At 35.0% G+C, this 8,998-nt stretch overlaps 1 protein-coding gene across 4 annotated transcripts in view; it reads right to left on the bottom strand.

Moving 5' to 3' along the window:
• Positions 1 to 81: 81 nt before the first annotated feature.
• ANKRD12 (ankyrin repeat domain 12) overlaps positions 82 to 8,998 on the bottom strand; it is a 66,726-nt gene continuing 57,809 nt past the window's right edge. For 3 of the 4 annotated variants that reach the window (XM_080378956.1, XM_080378957.1, XM_080378958.1), the window contains 4 exons: positions 7,297 to 7,395; positions 5,533 to 5,676; positions 2,526 to 2,621; positions 895 to 2,178 (listed from right to left, as the gene is read on the bottom strand). In XM_080378956.1, the coding sequence (XP_080235082.1) occupies positions 1,993 to 2,178; positions 2,526 to 2,621; positions 5,533 to 5,676; positions 7,297 to 7,395 (525 nt within the window). In that variant the 3' untranslated portion in view covers positions 895 to 1,992. Of the gene's footprint in view, positions 300 to 894; positions 2,179 to 2,525; positions 2,622 to 5,532; positions 5,677 to 7,296; positions 7,396 to 8,998 lie in introns of those variants that run through there. The other variant, XR_013926686.1, reaches the window with a different exon arrangement.

Here is an 8,998-nt window from a genome sequence, read left to right as displayed (position 1 = left end):
GGTTCGCCCACTTCCAGATATGTATGTTATATTACTCTTAAGTATCTGATAAGTAAAGTCGTACCCACTTACTAGTTGTTAACACCTTGTAGCTTTATCCATTTTTTTTCCTTGGGATTTGAAGCAGATTAATACAGATTTCTGCATTATTTTGAAATTCTACAGCTACATTCAGAAGAATATTTTACTTTCAGGAGACTATCACATTTGCATTTTCCTCAGGTACATCTTCAATTCTGAGCGATGTCAGGAAGATATTCCTACATAAGAGCAGGCACAACTACTCCTTCCACAGGCACCTAATAAAAGTGGAAGAAAAAAGTTACAGGGCAGGAACTACATGTTAATGGGTTTTACTGTGCTTGAGTTACTGTTACTTTATTCTGGACTGGAACTAGCAGCTACGTGCACAGGGGCAGGAACCTCCTGCCCATACAGTCCCTTGTTCCATGCTCGTTTGCTCTCCATCACACGGAAGACACCCTGGGCACTCACACATAAGCATAAGGAATAGAGTACTCTGTAGTAGTTCACTTAGTAATTAAAAAAAATTAAAAATCAGCTTGGACCAAGTACTTTAAATCCTGTTTCTGGGTAACAGGGTCTCTTGCCTAAGCCCTGTTTCTTTCAGAAGTAACTTCACAGACATCTGACCCCAAGCATTCTTGAATAATTTACAGACTAGAGGGTAACATCTTTTTCATGAATACCTGTAACCTCCTAACTCATCAATAATTAACTGTCTGCTCATTAACAGTACTAAGAATAAAAAAGCATTAAATTTCACAACACAGGAGTTTTTTCTAGTTTTTCATTGAGCCTCCTTACATAATATTTCAGGAATACTACAATTTGATATTATCAAGTGTTACAATATTAAGAAATTCCAAGTAATAACATGACCAATAAAATTTATTAAACATTATATTTACAACTATTTACATATCCTTCTATAGATTAATATTAAAATAGACAATATACAATTTAAGAATTTTAATTCAAAGGCATTTTGTTGGAAAAAATAGGCTCTATTACGAGACCACCATATAAGAGCAAGAGGGGTTTTTTTTGTTTTACACAAAAATAGTTTCGGTATAGTAAGTCATAGGTATGGCATTACAATAGCTGACTAATATGAAATATGATTTTGTACATATTACAGTTTAGGTATCAGTTATTGGAGTAAAGGAGTTAAGAGTTCTGTGAAGCATGCAATACAGTTCAGTTTCAATTCTTTTACAGTTATGGTGATGAAACAAGCAGCTAAATCAAACACATGCCATACAAAAAAAGAACTGCCAACCAGGAACACGCTACACTTAATAAAAACTACAACTTTGGTCCAATAAAACATTAGACAAAAAACAGTTTTACAGTTAAAATATCTATTTTTATACAAGTTTGAACATTAATTACAAGACTATTTACATTTGCACAATATGTATAAAATAAATTATTCAAAAATGAAGACAATATTACATCTTTTTCCAAGAAGAAAACTGTACAGTAATTTACAAAATGTAATAAGATTAATAGACTATTTTCCTCCAAGTCTTACATTTTCTTCCACAGGCTTTTTCATCACTTTTCTGTGGGAGTTCAACTGTTACTGAAGTTTCATAATACGAAGCTTTATAGCAGATTTTAAGTGTCATTTGTTTTTTGGTGGCTGTTTTAGTTGTTAACAGCTTCCAGCACTGTTAACTCACCATGTTTCGTCATCTTTTTGAGCAGTAAGCTCTAAAGCTACAGGCAATTTTAAAATATGGGTAATGGCAGTTACTGGGAAACTGACTTTAAAATTAGCATCCATCTTCTGTGTTTGAACAAGAGCCTGTGCCATGCTTCTCTGAAGGAACACGTCAATTATTGAGAAAGGTAGCATTCCACAGAATTAAGCGCTCTGTCTTAAAAGAAAAATACCTTTATGTATCACTGCACCTCAATCTCTAGTTGTCCAAGGGAAAGGGGTGAGACAGAAGATGCTGGTTGTCATATTGGCGTCAATTCAAAGTCATCATTAACATCCACAAGAGGAACATAAAACTCCTGAATTTCATAAATGCTGAGAGATTTGTACGTAGCAGGATCAATTTCTTGTAGTTTAAGCTGCCACTCCAGTCTTTGTACCGCATTTAAAGCTGCTGCTTCATGCTGCTGCCTCATCAAAAGGCACGTCTGTTTTAAAATTGAGAAAGAAGTTATTTCAGTATTTAAAAAAAAAATCACTACGAATTCGAATACAGAAAGAGTATCTAGGAATCTCTATGGTGATAGTAATTTCCCTACTACGTATTCAGAAATTTGCAGATTATTCCATTATACTATATAGCAACAAATGTTAGTTTCTTATACCGCTAGACTCTCCTTTATGTTGCCCCTAAAACCTCTACAACAGCCTATGATTTTGCATAGAAATCCACTCTTTATTCATCTATTTATTCATCTAATCTTCATAGTGACATTAGAGTTTTGGTTTGCTGTTTTTTGGGGTTTTTTTGAAGTGGAAAACCAAAGAAGTGTACCTTTAATTTGTCAAACTTATCATCAACATCCTGTAACCACGACATAAACTGTCTTGCATTAAATCGATCCCTCACTGATGTTTTGCTGTCATCAGCCTGCAAAACAAGATTTAGTCTAAGTCATTTTATGATTCAAACTTAAACATACTTTAAAACATAAACCCTACTTTGTAGGACCTTCATAAGCAATACTTCAAATGGAAAAATAAGCTCAAAGTATCGAGGTATATGTAAGCATAGATGTTGACCACCACTTTCACTATGAGCCAGCTGCTCACTAAAAATGGGTATTTTCAGATTCCCTCAAGCTTTTTATTGTACTTTATTTTTTAAGTTTCAAGTAGTAGGCTTAAAGATTCTTTCTGTAAAGTCTTCATCAGTACAAGGCAGATCCTTCCACAAAATTGCTGTACCTTTGTTCTCTTTAAAATTCAGTAACGAATTAAATGGATATTCCCTCAGGGAAAAGCAAAACCAATAATAAAGGAAAACTTAAGCAGCCTGACTTAACCACTACACAAAGTAATAATAAAAAAATATTTCCACCACCAAAATTCCCCAAAGGAGATTTTAAAAAAGTGAGCAGACGTATCTTATATCCTACTCAATAAAAGTTTTTTTTTAATTAATTATTTAATAAGAATTTAGAATGTCACATCTGCCCATCGTGAGAAACTCCAGATACTCTGTAGATAGTCCTAAAACCGGACTATGCCAACTTAACATTTAAATAATAATCAGTAAATAGAACAAGCTACCGTTACTTCTTTTTTGGGAGCGGAGTGGGAGGTTTGTGTGTGTATGTGGGGAGAAGGACACTGCAGGAATTTGTCCACTGACAATGGGCAAAAACAGGAAAAAAACCTGAAAAGCCTGAAATCTCTAGAAAACAGCTGAGATTTCAGATATCAAGGACAGCTGAACAGGTTGGTTCTAGAAAAAGCCTTCACCAACACTGATCATGTAACCCTCAACTGTAGGCATTTAGGTGAGCTGTGACCAGCTAACAGTCTGTTCACCAGAAACTTGGGCCTTTTTCCTCTCTTCCTCGTATGACTGTAAACGCGGTTCTCAAGGTCTGCCCAACACGTGCAGCCATAAAGGCAAGCCTCCAAAGACCCACAAACCCCATAAAACCAGTTCTGAGGTGGTCATTTTCCTGCAAAATAAACCAGATCTTAGCTGACAAGTCTTACCCAGCTATTTGCTCAAATATGACAAAAGTTTTGTCAGAATGTTTCTTCACTGTACAACAAAATAAGGAGTTGCTAGTGAGGTAACAGAAAAGTGACAGAATATATGACAAAATAACGGTTTCTTATGCATCTTCATTCTTCCTATGAAGCAAATTTAAATCAAAGCATCAAGTTGGTAGTTGAAAACACTGATTTCAGTTATAATAAAAAAATATATTTAATTTTGTGCAGGACATTATGTGCAGTATTATAATTTTCTAGGAAAAATTGCCACAGACTGAAACACAAAGCTGTTGAGGTACTGAGGCGGAAGGACAGGTGTTTTACTAATGCTACTGTCTATTTTATAGATGGTCAAACAAGCTGCAGTACTTGGTGGCGGAGGGAACACGGGACAGGACAGAGGGAGAACTCCACAACTTCTCCCCCAATAAAGAAAGAAGGATTCCTTTTGTTTCACAGAATTCAAACATAGAAGCAGTTTATTTCAAATGAGTTTTAAAATTTAACTATAAAAGTGCATTTACATGCATAACTCAGATGTATCTTAAATTTCTAAAAAACTCAGGGCCTCTAAATTAGCACATGAAAAAGCAAACAACGTTCTGAACTTCAAAACTAACGATGACATTTGGACTGCTAACAGAAGAGAAAAATCTCATTTTTTCCCTTTCAGTTAGATTTACTAAGGAAACGATGATTATACAATTTGACAGTATAAAGCTTAAAATGGGAGAACAATACAGTCTCCATAAACTGCTGTCCCCTGGTGAATCACCTTGTGCATAGCTCTAGTTCTTTATAAAGATGAGGAAAACGTAACAGATTGAGGAAACACTAGAAGCTGTAATAATTCTCTTAAGTGGCTCCAGGACTAAGGTAGAATTACACAGATGTTGGAAAAACAGGTGTTTCATTTTAAAATGCCCAACATCCAATGCATCAACACTTTTATTACATCCAAACCATCAAATTTCTTCCTTGCACTATGTGGTCCTCACAGTCCCTAAAGCAGGTCCTGAATGCTGTTCCCATTTTTGTTAGTTAGCAGACCTGTTCACAAAACACTGACATCATGACATTGTATTCTCATGAGAGACACAGCTGCAGCAAACCTCTGAGTGGTAGCCCATAAAAGATATGCAGATCATAAACTATACTGCTCATTTACTGGTTTAATCACAACTAAATACCAACATTGAAAGTGTAGGTAACACTGCACATGTAGATATTACGGAGCTTGAGGTGATTTTGAAAAAAATAATTTCATCTGGTAGTGTTCAACATTTCACTGTTGGCCATATTTTTTATGGAGCAGTTCCAACAACTGCCTTATACAGAGCAGAAAAGTATAATGCAAATATCTCCACCAAACATTTCCCCCAAACCAGTCTCATCACTTCACATACTACTGCATTCCAATACTCTGGACGACGGACAAAAATGATCTTCTGATATTATTTTTTTATTGTTTAAGCTCTATTTGTAAGCTTCCAATATTCTGTTTATGACTGAAATCTATTTTCATAAAAATCATCAGAGTAATGTTCTCATTTTATCCTTCTCATAACTTCTGGAGATGAAAGAAAACCAGACATGCTACAAAACAGAAAACCAGCATATACACACCCATATCCTCTTGTTATTGTACACCCAAATGAGGCCTAATCAAAGTAACAATCTTTAATACTCAAAACCTTAATTCCAGACAGATCAATGACCATTTCAGCATGGGAACAGAATTCTCCCTAAACTCTCCTTTTTTGAGTCATGCTAAAAAGACCCTTTTTCTCTGAAATACATCTCTTTACCTGGGCATCCAGAGGCACATTATAAACCTCAGCATCCAGCAGAACCGTGCAGGCACTGAATGGTAGTGCTTGATTAGCTAGCGTTCTTGCCGCTCGATAATGAACACGTAGAACTTCTTGTTCATTAGAAACAATAAGCTTTTCCTAATTGAATAAGGTATCAAGATAAAAATATACAATCGGTAAATTAAGCATTTCCATTTGATTCATAAAGATGTCCATTCATTTAAACATTTTTTTTTTAGGGCTTACACTTTCGAACAGTGTGAGAAATGGGCTGGTGGAGGGAAGAGTGGTTTCTTCATCTAATCAAATCCAAAATTTCAATTTAATGATGCAAAGAGTGTTCCCTGAACATTGGAACTGAAAACACCTTCTTCTCCCCCACCACTGCTGGCTGAACGTCATGCCCAGATTTTCCACTTGGTGCTATTGAGGCAAGTTCTAGTTACTGAAGGTGAAGATGAAAGGTATGAGGAGCACAGGGTTGGGATATAGATTTGTGAGTCTCAACTGTACAAAGATTTTTGTGACATGCTTGCCATGCTAGGCACAATGGCCATGTAAACTGAAGCAGAAATATAATTTGCAGATGATTTAAAGTTTGGTTCCTTTTTTTTTTTTTTTTTTTTTTTTTTAAACAACATGCACAAACTCCATAAATTCATAGCTGGACAAAGATTCTTTCCTGACCCAAGACAAGAAAATATAGCTTACTTGACAAAACTTGACTTAGTAGTTGTATAAAGTGGATTTGATTTGAAGAACAGTCTATTTTAGCAAGATAAACATATGCCAAATTTTAGACATAAAAGATAAAAGATCGTGTGTGTTTACTGCTCAGCAACATAATGGCTCTAATTTTACCGGAAGAAAAGAAGGTAGATTATAAAAAGCTGCGAAAACAGAAAAAGCAGCATCTTTCCTTTGGCTACAAATTTCAGTCAGAACTTAAAACTATGTTTACAGTCTTTGTGTTTGTTTTTTTTATACCTAGCTTTACACTGAAATATCAAATTCAAGGAAAACCCCTCCCTCAACTGGTTTGTTAAGCCACACTGAAATCAACTTAACTAAAAAACTACCACATCACATTTTAATGAGCCAGCTGCTCATATAACTGTGTAGAAATCCTTAAGATACATTCCATGTGAGAAACAGGTCCTGTCTGTGTCCTCAAGCAATCTGGCTCACAATACTGACAAGACACCTAAATCTACCCTGCCAAGGAAAAAGGTTTTGGCAGCTTAAAAATAAAGAATACTCTTAAACCAGGAATATTTTCTCAATTCCTGTGTTCAAATTCAGTGAAGCCTACAGATGTACTTCTAACAATCTCAGGCTGCTTTTACAAGCAGAATATTGCAAATTATATTTTAGTCTTAGAGCCATATGTGTCTTCTATGAAAATGGATTTTACTCTTGCTTCAGTTCTTTTAACTCAGTTTGGTTCTGAAGTCTACACCATCATTAGCTTTCAAAACCAGTCTGCAGCTTTCTTCCCACTCCCCATGGGAAAAATCTGGGCCACATCTTAGAGCAATTAACAGGAAAAAACTGTTCTTATTAACATAAGTATTCTACTAACAGTTGTCAAAACTTTTTTTTTACTTAGAAGTTTCTCCAATTCATAAGTTTGGATAGAAGGCGTATTATTTCTAAAGCACTGTTAAATTGAGCAAAATATAGCCTGTCCATTGAAAAAGAAAAAGCCCCCTAAAGCTTAAAGTCGGGAGATAAAAAAATAAATTACTTTATTCTTACCCTTTCAATGCTGTGCTGTAAACGTAGTTTCATCCTTACAACCTCCTGTTGTTTAAATAGTTCCTTAAGTGGGTCCGACAGTGAGGGAGGTGGTGTAATCTGTGGAAAAAGTTTTATAAATAGCATCATTAATATATATTTAACACGTTTAACATTGCCTATATGATACGAGCATTTATTTGAAAAAAAAAAAACAAAAACCTCCAAAACATATGCAAGATATTTTTTAGGGAAGATACAACAGTTTCATACATTCCATTAATTATGTCACTTCAATGCACTTGCAATAGAAGGTTTTAATGATTCTTTACCTTAAAGTTAATAAACCTAACTGAAATGGCATTTCAAACTGTTTAGTGCTTTTAACGAGACACTGTCAGCATGCCAGAGCTGTTCTTTGAAAGGGTTATACATTGTAAGATAGTAAAAATAAAAGTTGCTGTCAATTTTAAAGACTCGTTAAAGCATAGCTGTTCATTTTGAGAAGTTCAAAAATGCCTAGCCAAATACAAGAGCAAAATAAGAAAAATATTGCTAAAAAAAAGTCAGTCACTTGATACATCTATAGAGTGTCACTGGCATTTTATAGGGCACAGAAGATAACCAACCATATTCCTAATCTTACAATCACACAGAACACAAGCTAGAACAAGAAGTACACCAGAGCCCCAGGCAGTAGCTTGGAAAAGTGTTTCTTCATGTCAGTTATTCAAATAATTTTTTTAAAAAAGCTTATGCCTAAACCAAACAAATAAATAAATAAAAATAAACTTGAGTGAGCTGTCAACACTGTTACTGATTGGCTATATTCTAAACATTTTGCATTTTTAGTCAGTTATAGTAAACAACCGGTATTACTCTCTGGACCGAGCTGTATGCCACACTGAAAAGGCACCTGGAGCCTTCACAGCTACTGCAGAAATCAGATGTTTCTTGAGAAGTAACTAATAAACATCCTGGGAGTTTTTAAGGCTCCACCAAAAGTTCACTTTTCTATATGCCAGTTCAGTATTGTTTTTTAACAACCACTTGATGTAAAAGCATTGATACTGCTTTGGAAAGACGCATCAAAACTAAACTACATACTGCTTACTACCACTGATACTCAGAAACCACAGCTGAAATACATACCTACAGGTATGATACTCTAACTTGTACTTACCACAAACACACAGACATAATTCTGTTCAATAATATGGATACTGCAACTGTCAAAACCCAATAAATCCATTATGAAAATATGGACACACTGCATGACTAGTATCGATCTCGCAATATTACACTCTAGTAACAAAGTTATTTATCTACCAACAGTTACTCAATTATTTTATCTTGGAAAATTATTTCAGGACATTTTTTTCCCCAAGTGGAAGTCAGCCAATGTGTTTGGAATTAAAGAACATATTGAGTAACTAACTGCAGTTCATTCCTGAAGCTATTATTTACTATAAAATGACATTAAACTCCTTCACGTTTCAAACTACTAAGCAAGATACGCTTCACTTCCCTCAATGAAAACAGTTTGGCTCCCAAACTAGTGGGTAACATTTACGGCATATCCCATTTTGTGTAAGTCATCAGTATTAAAAACAAACACAACAAAAAAAACCCAAACCACAAACATCTACTGCAATAATCTGTCTCAATCACAATGGGTATCAGTGTATTTAAATTCAGCCCGAGATACACCGCAGTCTTGTTT

Source organism: Falco punctatus, assembly GCF_963210335.1.
Source record: "Falco punctatus genome assembly, chromosome: 3".
Lineage (NCBI taxonomy): Eukaryota > Metazoa > Chordata > Aves > Falconiformes > Falconidae > Falco > Falco punctatus.
The sequence above is the reverse complement of the archived record's forward strand: the minus strand, read 5'-3'. Positions and strand labels throughout refer to the sequence as shown.